Source organism: Heterodontus francisci, chromosome 26, assembly GCF_036365525.1.
Source record: "Heterodontus francisci isolate sHetFra1 chromosome 26, sHetFra1.hap1, whole genome shotgun sequence".
NCBI lineage: Eukaryota > Metazoa > Chordata > Chondrichthyes > Heterodontiformes > Heterodontidae > Heterodontus > Heterodontus francisci.
In genome coordinates, this window is record NC_090396.1 from 20,436,864 (window position 1) to 20,463,277 (window position 26,414).

Below are 26,414 nucleotides of genomic sequence, written 5' to 3' on the forward strand. Positions count from 1 at the left end.
GAGAGGAGGGGTGGGGCAGAGAGAAAGAGAGAGAGAGAAGGGGTGGGACAGTGAGAGAGAGAGAGAGAGAGAAGGGGTGGGACAGTGAGAGAGAGAGAGAGAGGGAGGAGGGGTGGGACAGAGAGAGAGAGAGAGAGAGAGGAGGGGTGGGACAGAGAGAGAGAGAGAGAGAGAGGAGGGGTGGGACAGAGAGAGAGAGAGAGAGAGGAGGGGTGGGACAGAGAGAGAGAGAGAGAGAGGAGGGGTGGGACAGAGAGAGAGAGAGAGAGAGAGAGAGAGGAGGGGTGGGACAGAGAGAGAGAGAGAGAGAGGAGGGGTGGGACAGAGAGAGAGAGAGAGAGAGGAGGGGTGGGACAGAGAGAGAGAGAGAGAGAGGAGGGGTGGGACAGAGAGAGAGAGAGGGAGGAGGGGTGGGACAGACAGACAGAGAGAGAGAGAGAGAGGAGGGGTGGGACAGACAGACAGAGAGAGAGAGAGAGAGGAGGGGTGAATCAGAGAGAGAGAGAGAGAGAGGAGGGGTGGGACAGAGAGAGAGAGAGAGGAGGGGTGGGACAGAGAGAGAGAGAGAGGAGGGGTGGGACAGAGAGAGAGAGAGAGGAGGGGTGGGACAGAGAGAGAGAGAGAGGAGGGGTGGGACAGAGAGAGAGAGAGAGGAGGGGTGGGACAGAGAGAGAGAGAGAGGAGGGGTGGGACAGAGAGAGAGAGAGAGAAGGGGTGGGACAGAGAGAGAGAGAGAGAGAGGAGGGGTGGGGCAGAGAGAAAGAGAGAGAGAGAAGGGGTGGGACAGTGAGAGAGAGAGAGAGAGAGAGAGAAGGGGTGGGACAGTGAGAGAGAGAGAGAGAGAAGGGGTGGGACAGTGAGAGAGAGAGAGAGGGAGGAGGGGTGGGACAGAGAGAGAGAGAGAGAGAGGAGGGGTGGGACAGAGAGAGAGAGAGAGAGAGAGGAGGGGTGGGACAGAGAGAGAGAGAGAGAGAGAGAGAGGAGGGGTGGGACAGAGAGAGAGAGAGAGAGAGGAGGGGTGGGACAGACAGACAGAGAGAGAGAGAGAGGAGGGGTGGGACAGACAGACAGAGAGAGAGAGAGAGAGAGAGAGAGAGGAGGGGTGAATCAGAGAGAGAGAGAGGAGGGGTGAATCAGAGAGAGAGAGGAGGGGTGGGACAGAGAGAGAGAGAGAGGAGGGGTGGGACAGAGAGAGAGAGAGAGGAGGGGTGGGACAGAGAGAGAGAGAGAGAGAGAGAGAAGGGGTGGGACAGAGAGAGAGAGAGAGAAGGGGTGGGACAGAGAGAGAGAGAGAGAGAGGAGGGGTGGGGCAGAGAGAAAGAGAGAGAGGAGGGGTGGGACAGTGAGAGAGAGAGAGAGAGAGAGAGAGAAGGGGTGGGACAGTGAGAGAGAGAGAGAGAGAGAGAAGGGGTGGGACAGTGAGAGAAAGAGAGAGAGAGGAGGGGTGGGACAGAGAGAGAGAGAGAGAGAGGAGGGGTGGGACAGAGAGAGAGAGAGAGAGGAGGGGTGGGACAGAGAGAGAGAGAGAGGAGGGGTGGGACAGAGAGAGAGAGAGAGGAGGGGTGGGACAGAGAGAGAGAGAGAGAGGAGGGGTGGGACAGAGAGAGAGAGAGAGAGGAGGGGTGGGACAGAGAGAGAGAGAGAGAGGAGGGGTGGGACAGAGAGAGAGAGAGAGAGGAGGGGTGGGACAGAGAGAGAGAGAGGAGGGGTGGGACAGAGAGAGAGAGAGGAGGGGTGGGACAGAGAGAGAGAGAGGAGGGGTGGGACAGAGAGAGAGAGAGAGAGAGGAGGGGTGGGACAGAGAGAGAGAGAGAGAGAGAGAGAGGAGGGGTGGGACAGAGAGAGAGAGAGAGAGAGAGAGAGAGGAGGGGTGGGACAGAGAGAGAGAGAGGGAGGAGGGGTGGGACAGAGAGAGAGAGAGAGAGAGGAGGGGTGGGACAGAGAGAGAGAGAGAGGAGGGGTGGGACAGAGAGAGAGAGAGAGAGGAGGGGTGGGACAGACAGACAGAGAGAGAGAGAGGAGGGGTGGGACAGACAGACAGAGAGAGAGAGAGAGAGGAGGGGTGGGACAGAGAGAGAGAGAGAGAGGAGGGGTGGGACAGAGAGAGAGAGAGAGGAGGGATGGGACAGAGAGAGAGAGAGAGGAGGGGTGGGACAGAGAGAGAGAGAGAGAGGAGGGGTGGGACAGAGAGAGAGAGAGAGGAGGGGTGGGACAGAGAGAGAGAGAGAGGAGGGGTGGGACAGAGAGAGAGAGAGAGGAGGGGTGGGACAGAGAGAGAGAGAGAGAGAAGGGGTGGGACAGAGAGAGAGAGAGAGAGAGAAGGGGTGGGACAGAGAGAGAGAGAGAGAAGGGGTGGGACAGAGAGAGAGAGAGAGAAGGGGTGGGACAGAGAGAGAGAGAGAGAAGGGGTGGGACAGAGAGAGAGAGAGAGAAGGGGTGGGACAGAGAGAGAGAGAGAGGAGGGGTGGGGCAGAGAGAAAGAGAGAGAGGAGGGGTGGGACAGTGAGAGAGAGAGAGAGAGAGAGAAGGGGTGGGACAGTGAGAGAGAGGGAGGAGGGGTGGGACAGTGAGAGAGAGGGAGGAGGGGTGGGACAGTGAGAGAGAGAGAGGAGGGGTGGGACAGTGAGAGAGAGAGAGAGAGAGAGAAGGGGTGGGACAGTGAGAGAGAGAGAGAGGAGGGGTGGGACAGTGAGAGAGAGAGAGAGAAGGGGTGGGACAGTGAGAGAGAGAGAGAGAGAGAGAGAAGGGGTGGGACAGTGAGAGAGAGAGAGAGAAGGGGTGGGACAGAGAGAGAGAGAGAGGAGGGGTGGGACAGAGAGAGAGAGAGAGGAGGGGTGGGACAGTGAGAGAGAGAGAGGAGGGGTGGGACAGTGAGAGAGAGAGTGAGGGGTGGGACAGTGAGAGAGAGGGAGGAGGGGTGGGACAGTGAGAGAGAGAGAGGAGGGGTGGGACAGTGAGAGAGAGAGAGGAGGGGTGGGACAGTGAGAGAGAGAGAGAGGAGGGGTGGGACAGTGAGAGAGAGAGAGAGGAGGGGTGGGACAGTGAGAGAGAGAGGAGGGGTGGGACAGTGAGAGAGAGAGGAGGGGTGGGACAGTGAGAGAGAGAGGAGGGGTGGGACAGTGAGAGAGAGAGAGAGGAGGGGTGGGACAGTGAGAGAGAGAGAGAGGAGGGGTGGGACAGTGAGAGAGAGAGAGGAGGGGTGGGACAGTGAGAGAGAGAGGAGGGGTGGGACAGTGAGAGAGAGAGAGGAGGGGTGGGACAGTGAGAGAGAGAGAGGAGGGGTGGGACAGTGAGAGAGAGAGAGGAGGGGTGGGACAGTGAGAGAGAGAGAGGAGGGGTGGGACAGTGAGAGAGAGAGAGGAGGGGTGGGACAGTGAGAGAGAGAGAGGAGGGGTGGGACAGTGAGAGAGAGAGAGGAGGGGTGGGACAGTGAGAGAGAGAGAGGAGGGGTGGGACAGTGAGAGAGAGAGAGGAGGGGTGGGACAGTGAGAGAGAGAGAGGAGGGGTGGGACAGTGAGAGAGAGAGAGAGGAGGGGTGGGACAGTGAGAGAGAGAGAGAGGAGGGGTGGGACAGTGAGAGAGAGAGAGGAGGGGTGGGACAGTGAGAGAGAGAGAGAGGAGGGGTGGGACAGTGAGAGAGAGAGAGAGGAGGGGTGGGACAGTGAGAGAGAGAGAGGAGGGGTGGGACAGTGAGAGAGAGAGAGGAGGGGTGGGACAGTGAGAGAGAGAGAGGAGGGGTGGGACAGTGAGAGAGAGAGAGGAGGGGTGGGACAGTGAGAGAGAGAGAGGAGGGGTGGGACAGTGAGAGAGAGAGAGGAGGGGTGGGACAGTGAGAGAGAGAGAGGAGGGGTGGGACAGTGAGAGAGAGAGAGGAGGGGTGGGACAGTGAGAGAGAGAGAGGAGGGGTGGGACAGTGAGAGAGAGAGAGGAGGGGTGGGACAGTGAGAGAGAGAGGGGAGGGGTGGGACAGTGAGAGAGAGAGGGGAGGGGTGGGACAGTGAGAGAGAGAGGGGAGGGGTGGGACAGTGAGAGAGAGAGGGGAGGGGTGGGACAGTGAGAGAGAGAGAGGAGGGGTGGGACAGTGAGAGAGAGAGAGGAGGGGTGGGACAGTGAGAGAGAGAGAGGAGGGGTGGGACAGTGAGAGAGAGAGAGAGAGATAGAGAGAGAGGAGGGGTGGGCCAGACAGAGAGAGAGAGAGAGGAGGGGTGGGCCAGTCAGAGAGAGAGAGATAGAGAGAGAGGAGGGGTGGGCCAGACAGAGAGAGAGAGAGTGAGAGGACGGGTGGGACAGAGAGAGAGAGAGGAGGGGTGGGACAGGCAGAGAGAGAGCGAGAGAGGAGGAGTGGGACAGGCAGAGAGAGAGCGAGAGGAGGGGTGGGACAGACAGCTGGAGGGAGGAGGGGTGGGACAGACAGCTAGAGAGAGGAGGGGAGGGACAAACAGAGGGAGAGAGGAGGGGAGGAGCGGGACAGGGAGAGAGAGAGGGGGGTGGTGGGCGGCACAGTGACGCAGTGGTTAGCACCACAGCCTCACAGCTCCAGCGACCTGGGTTCAGTTCTGGGTACTGCCTGTGCGGTGTTTGCAAGTTCTCCCTGTGACCGCATGGGTTTCCGCCAGGTTCTGTGGTTTCCTCCCAAAGCCAAAGACTTGCAGGCTGATAGGTAAATTGGCCATTGTAAATTCCCCATAGGTGGTAGGAGAATTCAGGGAATGTGGGGATGTGGTAGGGAATATGGCATTAATGTCGGATTAGTATAAATGGGTGGTTGGTGGTCGGCACAGACTCGGTGGGCCGAAGGGCCTGTTTCAGTGTTGTATCTCTCTCTCTCTGACAGGGAGGAGGGGCGTACTTGTGCAAGCAGCAAAGTGCTGGATATCTCTCGAAATCACTGTCCAATATAGTGACGAGAAAGTAAGCCAATAAATTAATCTTCTCATTTAAAGCTTCTTTACAAAAATGTACGTTTGTTGGTTTGATAGTAACATAAATTTTTAGTGCCTTTAATCTTTCCGAAATTGTCTCACTGGCCCCCTGTATAAGCCAAAAATTGTAATGTGGCCCCCCATGCGAAAAGGTTGGACAACCCTGGTGTACCATATGAAATTTATTAAATAAGCTGTGTTCTCCCAGCTTCCTAATATTAGAATCTCTTCGATTAACACCTTATTATTCACACTCAGCTGCCTTTTGCCATTTATTACCTTGTTAAATATATTGCACTTCCTTATCTATAAAACCTTGCTTTCCCACTTGTATCGTTTGTCATACTTTCATCAACTGTTTGTATTAAAAATTTACATTTATAATGGACTCCGCCCATGTAATCATGTCAGTCTGTAACTGCACAGTCTGACTCCCAGGTGGTGCCATTTTAAGAATGGTGATCAGAAAATGTTTCATCTGCACTGCTCGTGTAAACTATATAGTGATCTCTGGTGGTAGGTGTGTGAATGTCAAGTGCAAACAGGATAGAGCTGGGTTGTGATGCTCATTGTGGTTGAATGGCCAGTGCTCCCTAACTAGGGGAAAACATGAAGAATAACCATTTAAGGAAGGGGGGAAATTTGGTAGAGAATTGATCTTTTGGAGCTTTGTAGGAGATCGTTATGGGAAATTAGTCTCATGTTTGACAAATTTGGCATTTATTTGTCCATTCAGCTACAGTAAAAGCAATCTGAACGATATTTTGTTGAAATTATACCGTAATATCTTCGAAATGGTAACCAAGTGCTCACAGTCTGGAGATAGCATGACAATTTTGGCTCAAGTTTTTTTCCCCCTCTCTTGAAACTATGCTGAAGGAATTTTTAAAAAAGTTTCACATCCCTCCCGGTATTACTAAAATCTCTCACTTACGAGCTGTACTTTATTTTCATCGACTTGAAGTTTATCACATATTTAGGGGCATCTCTAGGGCACTTGCCTATAATTAAAAGGTAGTTATTCTGGCCTTGACCGCATCACTGGGGAGACCAAAGGACACCATTTGTTAGTGCTGGTGGACCTAAAATGGAACTATTAGGAGTTTGAGCAGAGTTTTCTCCTGGTGTCATGATTAAATTTCTCCCTCAACCAACACCATCAAAACAAATCAACTGGTCATTCATCTCATTGTTGGTTTAGACCTTGCTATGCACAAATGTGCTCTCCTGTTTGCCAGCAGTGACAGTATTTCAAAACTAATGTGTGTGGAGTGCTCTGAAATGTTTCTCCGATGTGATGGTGAACTACATAAATGCAAGTCCTTTCTTCCGCATAGCTGTCAAAGAAATTCATCCCCACTGGACTTTACAATGCTAAGGCACAGAATGTGTAGCTATGAGCTTGCTGTTTGGCTTGCACTGATTACAAAACTAGAGGATAAGGATTAAATTAGCTAGTCTCGGGTGAAGCTATGTGTCAGAAGAATATTGTCCCTGCTCATCACTGTTCTGGTGTTTGAATGGCTTCAACTCTCTGTTTTAAGCCAATCAGAAACAATGTTCCCACCTGCAAAATGGACAGATGAGTAGAAGGTAAATACAGAAATAAACCATAGAAAGATAGGGAAATGTAATTTAAGAAAAAATGAGGTAAAGAATGTGGAAAAGAGGGAGGAATTGATACGCCAATTAAATTGTTTATTATTGAGGGCTGACATTACACTTAAGTGACATTCGAGTAAATGTTTTGCTGCAATAGGGTTTGTTCCAGCATCACAACGTGAGCTGAAAAAGCAGCTGGGCCTGGAATGACAGGTGTGTTGCTGGACCTGCAACCATCTAAGGGTTAACAACATTGTTCTCATTTTATTGAGACTAGGAGATTGGGATCTGCAGTAAAATTAATGAATGGTAATATAACACTCAGTTTCAGATGGCCATAAATCACCAGAGTTTTGCTTATGTGGTTTACAGCAACATCTGACTCCTTCATTAAATTACAGTTTTATTACTAGTTCCCAGGCAGCCATCATTTTAACACATGGAGATAAGACAGTCTGTTTACAAATCTGTGTAATCAACATACATCGTTTATTATCCCAGCAAATCTGTAACCTGAGTTGTATCTTTGTACATGATTTAATTCAATATTTCCAGTCGACTAAAGTGTGTCGTGCTGAGATAAGGATCCACTGACACAAACTATCCTCCATTACTTCACCTAACTGGCCATTCTTTATGTATGACTCCCAACCAGAACCGCTTGGTATTCGATCATGGAGGATATCCGAGCCCAGCCTGATACAATTCATCAAAGCATCAAGCATATTTTCTAGTGGGAGGAATAATATTGGGTAATCACGATTGGAAGCCCTGTTTAATTTCTTCACCATGTTTGTGTTCAGAGTGCTGAAACCGTTTAAAGCATCCCAGCTATGGCCCTGGCCCAGTTCTGCTCAGTCAGGGTAGACCAGTGGATTACCTTAGGAATTCTTATAAATCATTTGGTTTCTTTGGAAATACAAATTTCTCCACTGATTCCCACCCCCCAACAAGAGTAGCTTTGAAGTTGATGTGTATCATTCTTTTCCTATCCCCTTAAAGTGAAGATGACCTAGTACCAGATGTGTACCACTCTGCTACTAAACATGCATTTTTACTGCACCTGTTGATCTGAGGTCAGTAACTGCAGTGTCTGGTCCATTCAGCAACATCTCATTTAGACTGTCTGCCTCTGATGTGGAGCTTTCTTGCATAGAAAAGGGTCCAGCTTGTGCATGCTGACAGGCATGCATACAACCGTCCTTCAGGCTGTGAAATTTGACGCACAGCTTTCAATTCCATTCTCGGGCTCCCTGAGCACTTTTTAGCATGAAGCAGTGTTGAGTCCAAGTGGTGTGAACCTGCCAGCATGAGCAGGTCTGTTTGGAGTTTGTTCAGGACCTGACTCCACTGTTGTACATTTAATAGTTACAAAGCAGAAACTAGTTTACAGTGACGGTAAAATTGCATTATGAAGTCTTTCTAAGATGTATGTGGCAAGTGACTCTCCTCCATTTAAAAACAGTTATAACATTACTCTATAGTGCTTCTGCTTCACACAATGCAGGTTCAGAGGCAGTACTGGCCCAAGCTATGCGAACATCTAGTTTCAGTTGTGGGCCATTAGTGAGAACTCACATTAGATAGACCAGCACTGGTAGTGACTGAGGGAGGCAGTCTGCTCAAAATATGCTTTGTTATTGTAGAGCTCTGTATCCTGCAGAGGTTCTGTCCAGTTAGCCTACTGATGCAACATCTGGAGCAGTCTGAATCATGCACTGTCACTTAACCAACTAGTGTAAAAGTCTACTTTTACATTAATGTTACACAATGATTGTTTTGTCAGCTTGGTTCAGTTGGTGGTGCTCTCATCTCTGGTTCAGGAAATTCAGAGGTTGAGTTTAAGGTTCATACTATGTTGAGTTGATGATCTGCTGAGTCTTAAATGCAGTATTGCGGGAAGTTCCTCATTGTTGAACTGCCATCCTTCAGTCAGGACTTGAAACCAGTGTTATCTTCCTGTTTCAGTGGTTCAGATGACATTAAAGGTCTCACGATGCTATCTAAAGAATAGGGAGTCCTTCTGATGTCCTGGCCCATGTTCCACCCTCAACCAGTACTATCAAAAAGACAGATTAACTCGTCAGTCATCTCATTTGCAATTGTAGGACCTTGCTGATGCAACATTGCTGCTGCATTTAGCTGCATAATATCCCCTGCACTTCAAAGCAATTCATAGTATTTGAAATGGTTTAAGGTGGTTCAGAAATATACACTCAGGTGCTATATAAATGCAAACTTTTTATTTCTCTTTATTATGATACTTAATTTTTGGTCACAATTACCATGGATCTAAAAGAAATGGAAGTAAGAAAATAAAATGGTGAAAATTAAAATTGGAGCAATACTCAAGTGATGCACATAATCGCAAAAGCAATGACTTAGATGTATATAGTGCCTTGTAATGTCTCCAAGTGCTTTGCCAAGAGTAATTAGAATATTTTTTAAACAATATCTTGTTTAAATTTGAAATGAAGATTGGTAGTTTACTGTTGATGTAAGCTGGAAAATTAATGTTTAACTTATTTCATTAATTCTTGATGTAAATTAAAGGATTTGGGAGCTAGTCTTGCTTGGATCAAATTTTTTTTCACTTGGATGTAGAGTGGTAAGTCACAGCGTGACTGACAGCTGGGGAAACTTCTAAAGCAGTTTTAACAAGAAACTCTGAATAGTACTGTCTCATTAGCAAGCAGCACAAGCTCTCTGACTAGGCCAATGCAGTTAAGAATTATGTATACTGACTAACAAGCATGTAAAATAACAATGAAATCTGATGACAGAATTCCTGTAGTTAGAATGATGCAGTTTTTTATATATAACATAATTTAATATATGTATTTATATATATATGTATGTGTGTGTATATATATATATATACACATACATATATGTATATAGTGTTTCACCGAGTATGCATGAAGCAAAGTCGAGTGCTAAACCAAATGCTAATAATGCTCTGAAGCCCTAACAATATCTGCTCAATAGTCACAATATCTGCTCTTGTCATCTTGTCGTTTGGCATTAAGTAAAGTAGTATTAAGTAAAGACAGAATGCCAACCGCAGAAAGAAGAGGTTCTCCAGAAGAAATTATACAGTTCCAAACAGATGCTGTGAGTGATCATAGCAGAGGATTTGTGATGTGTCGATTGTCTCTCACAGAGCTGGCCTTGTTTCACCATTGATCTGATTGTCCTGCTGAGCTCCTTAGAACTGGGCTTTTGTGTGGCTGTGCCATGAGATCATGGAAAATTCTTCTCAAATGATCACTGACCCCTTTTAATTACAACCGTTTATCCAGGAATTCAAGCTGCAAAGCTGCCTGGGAATTGTGTTCAGGAAGCAGCAATGGCCCCAATCCAAACACCAGTCTCTCTCTCAAATGTACTGGAAATAAATCTGTGCTGGGGTGCAAGTTTTGTGTAATGGGATGCTCCCATCACTTTCTTCAGTTCTCCCATTGCTGGCCTGACTAGGTGCATATAGGGAGCAGTAGCATAGTGGTATTGTTGCTGGACTAGTAATCAGAGGCCTGGACTAATGCACTGGAGTCCCACCATAGTAGCTGGGGGAATTCAATTAAGTAATAAATTTGGAACAAATTGCTGGTCTCATTAATAGTCATCAAACTACTGGATTGTATTAAAAACCTATCTGGTTCGCTAATGTCCTTTAGAGAAGGAAATCTGCTGTCCTTACCCCGTCTAGCCTACAAGTGACTCCAGACCCACAGCAATGTGGTTGACTCTTAACTGTCCTCTGACACGGCTTAACAAGCCACTCTTTCAAGGGCAATTAGAGATGGGCAATAAATGCTCGCCTTGCCAGGTGTACACACATCCCAAGAACAAATAGAAAAATAGTAAGTTGCTCTTACTCCTCCAGCCAACCTACTTCACAAGCAAACAACATGGTTTCCTTTTGGGTGCTTCTCATCTTGGTTTGAAGCCTTCCCACCACCCCCCTCCTCCTCAGCCCTTGCAATGGAGCTGCTTGGTGATGCACAGCATCATGTTCCTGCACCTCTATTAACATTAACACTGATGAGCACACAGGAAGACTTTGCTCAAGAGTCTACAATGGCAGGAAAATGACAAATGTCAAATAAACCTTGAAGCAATACAAACTTTCTTCGGGAACAAGGTTGGGTGGGTGTGGGGCTACTTTGAGCATCTTGCTTTTGGTGCAATACTGTGAATTATGTCCTGAAATTGGATTTACTGTGACAGACCAATAGCCACCAGTACATCGCCCCAGTGTTGCATAATTGTCTTTGCAGCCATATCCCAAGTTTAGCAAACAGAATCTATAATTGAATTGCTATATATTTTTCACAGTTGAAATGTACATAATATAAAAATAATTCACACTATCGCAATCATATTGAAACCCTAGTGATAACTGTGTTGCCAGCAGAGACTTAGTTCATTTAGGTGTCCTTCTGGTAGTACAATAAACTACCCATTGGCAGAGTGAATAAGGGCATTAGCTAAATCTTTCTGTTATTATTTTGCAGGATGAGATGGTCGCTAACTTGGGCCTTTCCACCAGGCAGGCTCTGACAGTGCTACGTAACCAGCTCACTGTAATCCTGGAAGAGCACCAGAAGCAACAGAGAAAGAAGGATTGCTGGAAGGTACAGGCATGATGAAAATTCTAGTGACTCGCACATGCCTTGTTATATCTAGACTTAACTTGCTCCAATGCTGTCCTGACTGGTCTCCCATCTTCCACCATCCTTAAACTTGAGCTCATTCAAAACTCTGCTGCCCATATCCTAACTCGCACCAGGTCCTGATCACCCATCATCCCTTTGCTCACCAATCTGTGTTGGCTCCAGGTCCACCGAGGCCTCAAATTTAAAATTCTCATTCTTGTATTCAAATCCCTTCATGGTCTCAACCCTTTCAGTTCGTGTAACCTCCTCCACCCAGAAACTCTCTAAGAACTCTACATTCCTCCACTTCTGGTCCTCTTGTGCATCAGCGACATCCTTCATCCCACCTTTGGTAGCTGTACCTTCAACTGCCTAAGCCTTAAGCTCTGGAATTTGCTTCCGAAATGTCTCGCACCACCCCCTGCCAAGACACTCCTTGAAACCTACCTGTTTGCCCGATGTTTTGGTCACCTGTCCTGATGTCTCCTTCCTTGGCTTGGTGCCAGTTTTTTGTCTGATTACACATTTCTGAAGTACCTTGGGAGTTTTTAACTGCATTAAAGCTACTATATGAATTCACATTTCTGTTGAGAAACCTTGCAGTATTGACTTGCTTTTTGCTAGAATTCTGCATGAATTGATGGAAAGAAGGGCTCTCTAACTGTACACTCACCCTCTTCCCCCACACGCTCAACCTCTTGGATGTCGAGAGAACATGATTTTAACCAAGGTGCCAATGCTTGTTGCCCAGAATACAATGTTTAGCTTGGACTAAATTTTATATGAATAATCTTCGATCTTCAAGAAAGAGGTGAATCCCTCCATAATTTATTCTCTGAAAATGACCTGGTATTCTGTGAAGTCCTGTACAGTTCCTCTGCAACAAATCTCTGAAAGTTCCTCAGTACTCCAGCTTTGAAAATAGTGTTACTGGTCAGCATTTGCACTCAATGTATTACAGTAAAAACAATTTTTTCTAATTGGTAATCTGTAAACCAGTTTCATGTTTCAGCAGATATAGTGTGCGCATCGCTTTATATCCCATCATCTACCCTCTGCGCAGTATAACATTGATTCTATAAATTGCGGTACAAACGACGCTGACAAGAATGCAAGTTCTTCCCTCTGTTCTAGTATTCCTTAAGGTGCTGCATTTTTCAAAGAAGAATGATGCCTTTTACTCTTGTTACATTGCATTACTTTCTCTTTCAAATGAATCTCAACAGACTAGATAATTTGTGCTCAGTGGTGAAAACAATTTGAAGGGCTGGGCAATGAGCTGACGGGATGTTGTCCCGGGTCATGTTGCAACCATGACGGGTTAGTGCGATGGGGGGTTAGTGGAGATGAAAGTTTCCTTGCTTGGCTAGGAGTAGGTGCCCTATTTCATTAGTTATCTTAAAATGAATTGAAGCTGCCAATCACTCCAGTCTCAGTTCAAAGGACATTTGCAAACTACTCTTGCGGATAATGTCCTCTGAGTCCCTCAAATCAGATCTTTGCCTGATAATTTAGAAAAGTAATGGAAAGCTTGTTGTAAATTGCTCCTCAGTGTAATTCTAATTCAGTGCCAGATGAAATGTTGGAGGATTGGAGAACTGCTGACGTACCTCTGTTTAAAAAGGGAGCGAGGGAGGGACCGAATGATTACAGGCCAGTCAGTGTAACCTCTTGATCGAATTTTTTGAAGTAACAAGGAAGATAGATGAGGGTAATGCAGTTGATGTGGTCTGCTTGGATTTTAGCAAGGCTTTTGACAAGGTCCCACGTGGCAGACTGGTTAAAAAAAATCCCATGGGATCCAGGGAAATGCAGCAAGGTGGATACAAAATTGGCTCAGTGGCAGGAAACAAAGGGTAATTGTTGATGGGTGTTTTAGCGACTGGAGGGCTGTTTCCAATGGTGTTCCGCAGGGCTCAGTACTGGGTCCCCTGCTTTTTGTGGTATATATTAATGATTTGGACGTAAATGTAGGGGGCATAATCAAGAAGTTTGCAGACGACACAAAGATTGGCCGTGTGGTAGATAGCGAGGAGGATAGCTGTAGACTGCTGTAAGATATTGATGGGCAAATGGAATTCAAACTGGAGACGTTTGAGATGATACAATTGGGGAGGTCAAACAAGGCAAAAGACTACATGATCAATGGGAAAATACTGAGAATTGTAGAGGAAGTGAGGATCCTTGGAGTGAATGTCTACAGATCCCTGAAGGTAGCAGGATAGGTCAATAAAGTGGTTAAGAAGGCATATGGAACCCTTTCCTTTATTAGCCGAGGTATAGAATATAAGAGCAGGGAGGTTATGCTGGAACTGTATAACTCATTGGTTAGGCCACAACTTGAGACTGTGTGCAGTTCTGGTCACCTAATTGCAGAAAGGATGTAATTGCGCTAGGGAGGGTACAGAGGAGATTTATGAGGATGTTGCCAGGACTGAAAAAATGCAGCTATGAGGAAAGATTGGATAGGCTGGGGTTGTTCTCCTTAGAACAGAGAAGGCTGAGGGGAGATTTGATTAAAATGTACAAAATTTTGAGGGGTCTGGATAGAGTGGAGGTGAAGGGTCTATTCACCTTAGCAGGGATGTCAGTGACATGGGGGCATAGATTTAAAGTGATTGTTAGAAAAATTAGAGGGGAGATGAAAAACATTTTCACCCAGAGGGTGGTGATGATCTGGAACTCGCTGCCTGAAAGGGTAGTTGAGGCAGAGACACTCAACTCATTCAAAATGAGCCTGGATAGGCACCTCAAGTGCCATAATCTGCAGGGCTACGGACCAAATGCTGGAAGATGGAATTAGAATAGGTGGATCATTTTTCAGCTGGCACAGACACGATGGGCCAAGTGGCCTCTTTCTGTGCCTTAAACTTTCTGTGATTCTATGATTTCCCTGCCCTTTGCTCTAGTATAGCTGTTTCTGATTCTGTAATTTCCAGTCCTGCTGGTGATCTTAACTTGCTGAACATATTTTCACCCAAGTCTTAAGTGTGGAAACTAAACTGGTATAAAGTGGTATCCTGTGCAAATCTTTTCTGTTCAATGCTTAAAAGTGTGATGTGTGTCTCTGTGTGTTCTCCATGGTCATCTGACTGCTCCACTGGTCTTATTGTAGGAAGTGTGGTTTAAGGGCTTCCTGAACCCCAACAACCGATCCTCCAGCTTCCACTGGCCAGGGGCAGCTCTTATGCTGCTGACTGCCATTTTACTGCTGTGTTGCTACGGCAGCCAACCAAACGGAAGGTAAGCAACACCTAATGTGTGAATATACTGGGTTAGTGAGACCAGCAACCAGTTTTGATCTAGGAATAAAATGCAGTGCAGCAAGTTATTCTCAAACACATGTACCACCCTGGATTAGCCAGGATGATGTCCAGGAGTGTGCTTTCTGTAGGTTAGTGAATACCCCAGTATGAACTCCAAAACACTGATCAAGTTGAGGCGTCCAACTTACATCGCAAACTTCAAAAACCAAGCTTGACTGGTTTCTGAACAATATTCAAAGCCCTAGAATAAGTTTGCTCTGAACACATCTGTTCTCACCTGTAAGGTGATGGATTTTCTTTTCAAATTTAGCTCCTTGCTGTTGCAGTGATGTGGGAGATTTGCAAATATAAGGATTTTAGAATTGTGCGGTGTGTGGGACATGTTATTTCTATATTTTTTAATGATAGAGACTGTAGAATCATCTAAATGTTCTATGCTGATCAAGGTGAGGAATGTTAACTTTGGGAATAAAGCACTGTGCCAACCCGTAGTGTCAGCAGCATCTGAGATTTTTTTGTACAATACTTTAGTTTGCCTATTTCTTGATGAATAAAACTTTTTTGAACTGTTTTGCAAATAACTTCACCCCAAACCAGAAGAAAATTGTGAAAGCAAATTGCACTTTTGCTGCAGGTCGGATGATGGTCTGTTTGGAGATTGTCCATTTATCGAAATATGCTTTCTGTTGTCAATTTGATTTTCATTCTAGCTAACTGTGTGTTTGTCTTTAAAAGATGTGGAAGTGTGTTCATCTGAATTGATTGACAATCTTATGTATTATAAAGAGGCTGTATCTATAGTTAGTAGAGGCTTGCAGCTTCCCTTCCCCTGCAACCTGTTTCTAAATCTTATGCTGTACAGACCAGCCTGGTTGCTAATCTTTTTATATAAAATTCCCTCTCTCAATTCTGCTGCAGTAACGCAACATGGTTTGACAGCAATATATTGCCATCGATGTGTCACTAAGGAGGATATTTTATTTATTTATTTAGAAATACAGCACTGAAACAGGCCCTTCAGCCCACCGAGTCTGTGCCGACCATCAACCACCCATTTATACTAATCCTACATTAATCCCATTACCCTCTCACATCCCCACCTTCCCTCAATTCCCCTACCTCCTACCTATACTAGGGGCAATTTATAACGGCCAATTTACCTATCAACCTGCAAGTCTTTGGCTGTGGGAGGAAACCGGAGCACCCAGCGGAAACCCACGCGGTCACAGGGAGAACTTGCAAACTCCGCACAGGCAGTACCCAGAATCGAACCCGGGTCACTGGAGCTGTGAGGCTGCGGTGCTAGCCACTGTGACTTCCCAGGCTACCTTAGGGCAGCAACTGCCCTGCATTAAACCGAAGCAGAGAACAACTAATTAACATGGTCTTTCTTTAGAAGATTTAAAACTCTGTGGCTTTTCAGCCAGATATGTTTCCTCCTGTGTAGAGACGAGAGGTGAAACAAAGATACTTAGCATCTAGGATGAAAAATGTGGGTCACTGTGCTGTATTCCTCATGCAGTTCCAGGGCCACTTCTGGCTGTTTATGGCACACCTCCCTAACTTGGAATCCTCAGTAGACCACCTGCTCAAATATTTGCAGGTCATAATTCAGAACTTTCTAGCTCTGGATGCTGCAGAGGGTTTTTATTTTAAAGAAAAGAATTTGCAAAGTTGAGATGGGAAAAGCATTGAAACGATAGGCCTGCAAAAGTAACCTCCGAGCAAGTCACTGCATTGGACTGTGGCTTTTGATTAAAATGTTACTGAATACCCCTATTGTAATTGTGCTATTTATACATTCAGCATATGATGCCATGTGCATCTGTTGATCCTCAATTTAAAATATAAGTAACACGTGAAATAGCACAATGTTTTAATAATCATAATTTCTGGATGGTCTTCTGTGGAATTTTATTGTGAAATTTCAGTCTGAGGACAGCAAAACTCGTATAATTTGGTTTATTAATGACAGACAGCTAATTCTTGTGCTTCCTTCTCTCCTCTGATAGTCAGGGCACCGCAGTACTGAACGCTGCAGTGTTGTTCCTGCTGCTTTTCCTCAACCTATATGTGATTCAGAGACAGGGGAAACTGAAAAAAGGAGAGGTCATGGCCAGACTACAAGCAATCATCAACAAGCTGAATGGTGAATAAACTTGAAACGCATATTTATTAGATCTGCAAATCTTTCTGACGGGTTGAGACTGGGATTTATTAGTTCAGCTGGACTGAATGCCCAAGCTAATGAAAAAACAGCAGGCACTGTAATGTGCTCAGAGATAATGGAACCGAAATGCTGGAACCACTTTGCAGATCTAGCAGAATCTATGGAGAGAGAAACGAGAATTAAGGTTTCTGGTCAGTAACATTTCATCAGAACTGGAAAATGGTAGTGATGAGCAGCATTAAAGTTAATAGGGAACCAGGGAAAAGGTGGGCAGGAACAGAACAAAGGAAAATTTCCCCCCTCTCTCTCCACCCTCCCTCACCCCACCAAGCCTATCTCTGGCTCTACACTTGCTTAATAGCTGTTCATCTCAAATGTCTTCCAGTTCTGATAAAAAGATCATGGACCTGAACCATTTTCCTCTCCCCACAGATTCTGCTTGACTTGCTGAGTGTTTCCAGCATTTTCTGTTCTTTCAGCATTCCAGCATCTGAAGTATTTTGCTTTTGTCGCAGATCGTAGACTCTGAGTAAGCTTAAAATCTTGAATTCAACAGTCAGAAATGTTATCCATTTCCTGTGACCATTTTTGGTCAGATTGACATGCTGGGACACCCATACTACAGGCCATTGGCCACATGTGTCTTGCAAGCCCTTTTTCTGGCTTGTAAAACCCCATGCCAAACAGCTTCAGTTGGTGCTTTCATATCTAACTGTTTGCTTATACGTTTGTGTTCATTCGTTTATTTGAATTTGATTGGCCTGTAATTTGGAAAGGGCTATTCTCAAATTCCTTCCTCATTACTAAACCGATAGTTTGAATTCCATTTGTAACTAATCTGGGAGGGAATGCTTTCATGTGAGTTGAATTCACTATATTTAACTTCAGTTCATCAGCAGTAGCTGGTGGGTTGTGTTTTGTTTGTGACCTAAGAGACATGACTAAGTGACGAAGCTCAGACAAACCTGCTGCTGGGAGTCAGAATCTCATCCTTCTCATTGTTCTACGTCAAGCATCTTGCTGCACAGTGGTTCATTTCATGCAAACCTGTGTCCCATTTGCCTGACAGTCGGTCAGTAGGTGGTGTGCTTGTTGATTGAGGTTTCTTTGAAAGGACATGGGCTAAAAATATGATGAATTTTGTACAACAGGAACCATGGCTTTTTTAAATTCTCTCCCCACCCCCCCCCCCAAGGTTTGCTGGGGCCATATGTAATGCTGAGGTCAAATAAATTTGGACATGTTCTGAGTCAAACTCAGACCTCCTGGCCTTAATGATTCAGTTACACATTGCTTTACTGGCTAAACCACCAGAGGACTAGGTCTGAATGCATTGTATACCAGTGTAGATATCAGGAGCTGTATTGGTGATACTTTTTATCTTGCTGATATCTTAGAAACCAATGCTATTTGGCCAGATAAACAATAGTTTTTCTTCCTGAATGTCTATTTGCATGGCAGAGTTAATGACTGACAGCACTGAGGCACAGAGCTAGCTCGCATGGTACATGTTGCAGGGAGTTGGGGAAAGTTTTGCATGTCTTTTATTTCTGTGTGTGAACCCTTCATTCTCAACTGGCAGTCACGCTCTGGGCCTAATTTATACACTCAACAAGAAATTAGCCAATACCCAAAAAAAAGGCATTTCAGGTTTCTTATTTTGTTATGTATTTGCAGACAGTGCACATGTATATATTATAGCCCAGACCAAAACCTGAAAATCTCAGCGGCTGTGAACACCACAGAAAGTGGGCTCCATGCTGTAAAGTTGCATTTTTAATAACTGTACAGAAATGTTGCGGTTGGAATGTTTTCCCCCTTTAGGCACTCAGCAACATTAACGAGCACTCTCTGGTCAAGTACAACACGAGTGTGCTTCAATTACAAACCCTAAAAAAGCACCCTCTCCGCCATCAGAAATTCCTCCATTGTTCACACCAACCTTAAGGCAGTGTAGCGTTTGCCCATGTTTGCTAGGAACTGAGTTAAGGCTGCAGGTAACTTACTTTTGTATGCAGCTGGCAGATAAAGAGCACTTTCACCCCATTAGCCTTGTGTGGCTTCAAAGCCAAATCCTATGACATAGAAGCAGAAGATGCTAGAAACACTCAGCAGGTCAGGCAGTATCAGGGGAGAGAGAAAGCGAATTAATGTTTCAGGTCGATGACCTTTCATCAGAATTGGATGATGTTTGAGATGGACAGCTTTTGAGCAAGTGCCCAGATGTTGCTTGTTAACTCACTATGCCACATAGTCATGTCAAAGCATGCAACATACTCCATGAAAATTTACAAACTGAATTAAGAAAATGATTTCTTGTAAATGTTGATTTTTGTTTTGGTCAATGTTTGCAGAAGCACTTGTGGGTAATGAGGTTCTGAAATGGGAAGATGCATTGTACCCAGACCTCTTTATGCCCTCTGCTCCATCCTGGTCACTCCACTGGGCCTATAGAGATGGGCATTTGGTCAGTCTTCCAGTCTGTTTACTAGTGGAAGGTGACATCATTGCACTTCGACCTGGCCAGGAGTCCTTCGCCTCTTTAAGAGGAATTAAGGTAAGCATTGTGTTTTTTCTTCGAACTAATATGGAAACCTAGTCCTTTGGAAAGGAAACTTGGGTCAGATGCTTGCAATTGCGATATTCTCCTTTAGAAAAGGAGGTGGGGATAAGCCAGGAAATTATAGGCTAATTAGTCTTATTTCAAATGTTTAAAAACTCCTAAAGTCGATAATACAGATTGTAATTACTAAGCAGTTAGTGAACCAGGAGCTAATCAGGCAGACAGCATGGATTTTGAAAGGCGGGTCATGCTCAACTGTAGAGAATTCCTTCAATAATTTTTTTCCCATTTGTTTCATGGACTGTGGGAGTTGCTGGCAAGGCCAGCATTTGTTGCCTGTCTGCAATTGCCCTTGAGAAGGTGGTGATGAGCTACCTTCTTGAACTGCTGCCGTCCATCTGGTGCGGGTACACCCACAGTGCTAATAGGGAGGGAGTTCCAGGATTTTGATCCAGCGACAGTGAAGGAAAGGCAATATAGTTCCAGGTCAGGATGGTGTGCGGCTTGGAGGGGAACTTTCAGGTGATGGTGGTTCCACGCGTCTGCTGCTCTTTTCCTTCTGGGTGGAAGAGGTTGCAGGTTTGGAAGGTGCTGTCGAAGGAGGGATAGTGAGTTGCTGCAGTGCATCTTGTAGATGGTACACACTGCTGCCACTGTGCATCCGTGTTGGAGGGAGTGAATGTTTATGGTGGTGGGTGGGGTCCTGATGAAGTGGGCTGCTTCCTCCTGGATGGTGCCAAGCTTCCCGAGTGTTGTTGGAGCTGCATTCATCCAGTCAAATGGAGAGTATTCCATCACACTCCTGACTTGTGCCTTGAAGATGGCAGACAGGCTTTGGAGAGTTAGGAGATGGGTTATTCGCTGCAGAATTCCCAGCCTTTCACCTGCTCTTGTAGCCACTATATTTATGTGGCTGGTCCAGTTCAGTTTCTGGTCATTGGTAAGCCCCAGCATGTTGATAGTGGGGGGATTCAACAATGCTAATGCCTTTAAATGTCAGTGGGAGAAGGTTAGATTCTCTCTTGTTGGAGATCGTCATTGCCTGGCACTTACATGGCACGAATGTTACTTGCCACTTATCAGTCTAAGCCTGAACATTATCCAGGTCTTGTTGCACATGGACAGGGACCGCTTCAGTATCTGAGGAGTTGTGAATGGTACTGAACTTTGAGCAGTCATTGAACATCCGCACTTCTGACCTTATGATGGAAGGAAGGTCATTGATGAAGCAGCTAAAAATGGTTGGGCCTAGGACACTACCCTGAGGAACTTCTGCAACAGTTTCCTGGGGCTGAGATGATTGGCCCCCAACAACCACAACCATCTTCCATTGCGCTAGGTATGACTCCAACCAGTGGAGAGTTTCCCCCCTGATTCCCATTAACTTTAATTTGGCTTGGACTCCTTGATGCCAAACTTGGTCAAATGCTGCCTTGATATTGAGGGCAATTGCTCTCGCCTCACCTCTTGAGTTGTGCTGTTATGTCCATGTTTGGACCAAGGCTGCAATGAAGTCAGGAGCCGAGTGGCCCTGGTGGAAACCAAACTGAGCATCAGTGAGCAGGTTGTTGCTGTTTAAGTGGCACTTGATAGCACTGTCGACGACACCTTCCATTTCTTTGCTGATGATGGAGAGGAGTCTGATGGGGTGGTAATTGACCAGATTGGATTTGTCCTGCTTTTTGTGTACAGGACATACCTGGGCAATTTTCCACATTGTCAGGTAGATGCCAGTGTTGTAGCTGTACTGGAACAGCTTGGCTAGAGGCGCGGCTAGTTCTGCAGCACAAGTCTTTAGTGCTGCAGCCGGGATGTTGATAGGACCCATAGCCTTTGCAGTATCCAGTGCCTTTTGTTGTTTCTTAATATCACATGGAGTGAATCAAATTGGCTGAAGACTGGCATCTGTGATGCTGGGGGGCCTCAGGAAGAAGCCGAAATGAATCATCCACTCGGCACTTCTGACTGAAGATGATCCCAAATGCTTCAGCCTTTTCTTTTGCACTGATGTGCTGGGCTCCTTCATCATTGAGGATGCAGATGTTTATGGAGCTGCTTCCTCTGGTTAGTTGTTTAATTGTCCACCACCATTCACGACTGGGTGTGGCAGGACTGTAGAGCTTTAATCTGATCTGTCGGTTGTGGGATCGCTTAGCTCTCTATTACATGCTGCTTCCGCTGTTCTGCATGCGAGTAGTCCTGTGTTGTACTTTCACTAGGTTGACACCTCATTTTTAGGTATGCCTGGTGCTGATCCTGGCATGCTCTCCTGCACTCTTTATTGAACCAGGATTGATCACTGTGTATAAATCAAGGAAATGCAGAGGTTGCATTTCATATGGATTCTCAAAAAGCTTTGGATAAGGTAACACTTAGATTTCTGGCAACAGTAATGGTACATGGATTTCAGGAGAATGTGGACCACAAATACAGAGAGTTGGAGGCCAGGAGGCAAAGGTAAAAGCTAGATTTTCAGAGCAGAGTGGTGTGGTGAATAATGTTCAACAGGTGTTAGAGCCATTCTTAATGTACATGTAAATAATCTGGATTTAGGACAATATGGAAATTTCCTGACTCCACTCATGTTGGATGTATAGTAAATTGTAACAATGTTTTTGGAAAAACAGCAGAAGGACTTGTATAGTCTTATAGGATCGGCAAACAGCTGATACTTTATAGTTAATTGTATAAATGTGAAGTAATACACTTTTGGAGGAAAGGAAATACACCTTTAATGTTAAATTTTTAAATAAGGTAGAGGGACTTTGATGTGCAGATACACAGGTCAAGAAAGGTTTCAATTCAAGTATATAAAGGCATTAAAAAGATCAAATGGGATTCTTGTTTTTGTAATTGAAATTTATCAACATTGCAGATATATGACCAGATCCTTCATAGCTGCTAGTGTATATCACTTGATGTGGAGTGTTTTATTTTGTTGTGGGCCTTAATCAAGTAATGAAGCCTCTTTTTCTCTATCATTCTCTGCTTGAAACAGGATGACGAGCACATAGTACTGGAGCCTGGCGACTTGTTTCCCCCATTTTCCCCCCCACCAACACCCAGAGGAAAAGGAAAGAAGGGACCTGAGATTCCTCAACAGCACAGACTGTTCAGAGTAGTGAGGACCCCAGTTCTCGAAAATGTCAGGTATGAGGAGCTGAAGATTTCTTGTGATTGGTAATGTCGTTTCATCCCCTAACAGATTGGCACCTCAGAATTCACTATATTAGTCAGTCATTTACATATCTGGATATTTGGTACTGATCTGTCTTTAACGAACGCATTTGCCTTCTGTGGGTGTAGGTAACCGCAGAAACCAAAACAAGATTGCTGGAACTGCACTGAGCTGCGCTAGGTAATAAAAAGTCTTGTAATTTGGACAAGCAGTAAGGTGCGCTTCAGTGAGCTTATATAGCTGACTGCGTTGGCTCTGATGCTGATGCTGGGCAGCTACATTTAGAGTCATTTATGGCACAGGAGGCCTTTCGGCCAATCGAGTCCATGCCAGCTATCCACAGAACTTGACTATTTAATGTTTCTATCAGTGTGTAAGGGAGTTTTTAGTAAAATTGACATTGGTAGACTGCACTGTGGCAATATAGCATGGTAAAGTACATGTAGAAATCATGAGTAAGTTACCAAAATAAAGCTGTTATTGGTGATTGGGGATGAAGAGGGGATACAGTGCCCATAGTCTGTCCTTTTAATGACTGGATTTCTGAAATGCTCTGAGCCAAGTTGAAATACAAAGCTTCTGATTTTATTCAAGTACAAACAAGTCACCTGTTCCACGCACGAATATTAGGAAAACAGTGTTACACGGGAGGGATGTACACACACACAGGTGTATTCACCAGAGCCAAGTACAGGACAGGAGAGAAGCCTTTGACTAGATAAATCCTGAGAAGCTAGAACCTTGCCAATTGACTAATTGGAAATAAGTGTTAAAGAAATAAATCGCTGGAGGAGAGATGGGTCTCCATTGCCAGAATAAATGGCAACTGTGAGGACTGGTAAAACTGGTGCCCTCTTTAATAAACGGATGAGTAAAAAGGAGCTGCAGTCACTCTGGTATAGTAGAGGACATAGGAGTTCTAGGCAATGTAGTGCCGTAGAATTTAACAGAACTCTGGACTGGTGCAGAGAACCAGAGTTGCTGTAGACAGTGCAAAGTGTAGAGTAGCTCTAGCTGGTGCTGCAGGGCATGGAAAATTCTAGACCATGTAGTACGGTACAGGGTGTAGAGGGTTTGTAGACATTTTAGTACAATAATGTGATAGACCTCTGTGCAGTGCTGCAGTATGTAACATCAGCGAATAGATTGGTGCACTAATACTTTACAGCGGAAACATTATGAATTGAACAACAAAATACACATGAAGCCTTAGACCTTGCAGTAGATAACTATGGGTAAGGTGCAACGTGGACTATGCAATGTTTTGAATTGTTAATCTGTAGTGCACTGCAGACAGAAGTTACATTGGGCATTGTTATTTTGGTCTTTGTCAAATGTGCATTACAGAGGGATGTGTATGAGGTTGCAAGTCAATTTAGTCCTGCTCCCTATCTGTCCTAACCCTCAGGTCTAGGTCATTAATAGCATATCAGAACAGCAAGGGTTCTAACGCCAATCCCGGGGGAAGACCACTACAAACCTTCCTCCAGTCCGAAAAATATCCATTTACCACTACTCTCTCTTTCCTGTCCCTCAGCCAATTTCATATCCATGTTGCTACTGTCCCTTTTATTCCATGAGTTATAACTTTGTTCACAAGTTTCTTGTGCGGCACTTTATCAAATGCCTTTTAGAAGTTCATGTACACCACATCAGCAGCGTAACCCGCATCAACCCTCTGTTACTTCATCAAAAAACTCCAAATTAGTTAAACATGATTTGCCCTTCACAAATCCATGCTGGCTTTCCTTAATTAACCCACATTTGCCCAAGTGACAATTAATTTTGTCCTGAATTATTGCTTCCAGAAGCTTCCCCACCACTGAGGTTAAACTGATTGGCTTGTAGATGCTGGGCTTATCATTTTTGAACAAGGGTGTAACATTTGCAATTCTCCAGTCCTTGGCACTACCCCTGAGTCTAAAGGAAGACTGGAAAATTATGGCCAGTGCCTCTGCAATTTCCACTCTCACTTCCCTCAATATCCTCAGATGCATCTCATCCTGTCCTGGTTCCTTATCAACTTTAAGTGCAGACAGCTTATCAATTATAAACCCTTCAAGTGTCTGAACTATCTCCTCTTTCACCATGCCTGCACAGCATCATCTTCCTTGGTAACAACAGTAGTCATTTAATACCTCAGCCATGTCCCCTGCTTCCATGCGTAAATCCCCTTTTTGGTCCTTAACCGGCCCCACTCCTCCTTTTACTGCCCTTTTACTATTTATGTGCCCATAGAAGACTTTTGGATTCCGTTTTATGTTGGTGACCAGTCTCATCTCATACTGTTTTTGCTTCCCTTATTTGCTTTATCAATTCCCCACTGAATCTTCTATATTCGGCCTGGTTCTCAATTGTGTTATCCACCTGACATCTGTCATAAACACACTTTTTCTGCTCATCTTAATTGCTATCTCTTTCATCATCCAGGGACCTCTGGATTTGTTTGCCCTGCCTTTCCCCTTTGTGGAAATATGCCTTGACTGTTCCTAAGCTATCTTCTTTAAAGGGAGCCCATTGTTCAGTTACTGTTTTGCCTGCCAACCTTTGATTCCAATTTGTCTGAGTCAGATCCTTTCTTACCCCATTGAAGTTGGCTTTCCCCCAGTTAATTATTCTTACTCTGAATTGTTCCTTATCCTTTTCCAAGTCAAGGTAAACCTTATGATACAATGATCATTGTCCCCCAAATGTTCCCCTTCTGACACTTCATCCACTTAGCCCACCTCATTCCCAAGCACCAGGTCTAACAGTGCTTCATTTCTCGTTGGACTGGAAACATACTGCTGTAGAAAATTTTCCTGAACGCACTCTAGGAAATCTTACCCCTCTTACGCTATTACTTCCTCAGTCTATATTGAGGTAATTAAAGTCCCCCATCATAACTACTCTATAATTCTTGCATATCTCTTTAATTTCCTTGCAGATTTGTTCCTCTACATCTTTTCCACTGGTTGACCTATAAACTACGCTGAGCAATGTAATTGCATCTTTATTGTCTGTAGGCTGTAGGCAAATAGATTCTGTCCTTGACCCCTCTGGGACACCCTCTCTCTCCAGCATTGAAATGTTCTCTTTAATCAAAACTGCCACCCCTCCCCTTTTCCTTCCTTTCCCCTATCTTTCCTGAACACCTTGTATCCAAGAATGTTTAATACCCAGTCCTGCCCTCCTTTGAACCAAGTTCCTGTTATAGCTACACTATCATATTTCCACATGGCAATCTGCACCTGTAACTCACCAATCTTATTTACCACACTCCTCGCATTCACATACATGCACATTAATCCTGATTTAGACTTCATTACTTTCTCCCTCACTCTGACCCCACCTAATATCTTACTGTTTCCGACTGTAGTGCTACCTGTCTCTCCCAATATTCTATGTGCCTTGGTATTCCTATCTGATATTACCTCCTGGTTTCCACAGTCCTTGCAAGTTAGGTTAAACCCTCCCCAATAGGCACTAGCTAATCGCCCCGCAAGGAGATTTGTCCCAGCTCTGTTTAGGTGCAACCCGCTGGTCTGTACAGGGTCCATCTTTCTTCCAGATTTTATTTTTGTCCGTTTTTGTGTCTCCTGTTGCTGGTGTGCAGTTCCATGGGTGCCAACAGGCTGCTTGTACCGAGGGTTGCCAATTCTCCAGCATTGTCCTGGAGTCTCCAGGAATTGAAGACAAATCTTGACACTGCTATGAACAACTCGGGCGATAAATCATAGGGACATAAACAAAATTGTAATATCTTTTTTTTTCTTTGAACGCTTTTATTTGTTCTAAAAAAAAAATTGGAGATGGGAGGGGGATAAAGGGCTATATCACTAACAGTCAAGATTAGTCCAATGGCGTAACAATGATAGAGTCATAGAATTGTTACAGGAAAGGAGGAGGCCATTTGGCCCATCATGTCCACGTCAGCTCTCTGAAAGACAAAAGCACCTAGTTCCACACCCCTGCCTTCTCCTGGTAGCCCTGCAAATATTTCTTCTCACATAATTATCCAATTCTCTTTTTAAGGCCTCATTTGAATCTGCCTCCACCACACACTCGGGCAGTGC

At 45.1% G+C, this 26,414-nt stretch overlaps 1 protein-coding gene across 2 annotated transcripts in view; it reads left to right on the plus strand.

Moving 5' to 3' along the window:
- Nucleotides 1-26,414, plus strand: part of tmem94 (transmembrane protein 94) — a 160,267-nt gene that overhangs the window by 46,744 nt on the left and 87,109 nt on the right. For both annotated transcript variants that reach the window (XM_068057894.1, XM_068057895.1), the window contains 5 exons: nt 11,042-11,161; nt 14,298-14,425; nt 16,461-16,597; nt 18,973-19,175; nt 22,180-22,331. In XM_068057894.1, coding sequence (XP_067913995.1) covers nt 11,042-11,161; nt 14,298-14,425; nt 16,461-16,597; nt 18,973-19,175; nt 22,180-22,331 — 740 coding nt within the window. The remainder of the gene's footprint in view (nt 1-11,041; nt 11,162-14,297; nt 14,426-16,460; nt 16,598-18,972; nt 19,176-22,179; nt 22,332-26,414) is intronic.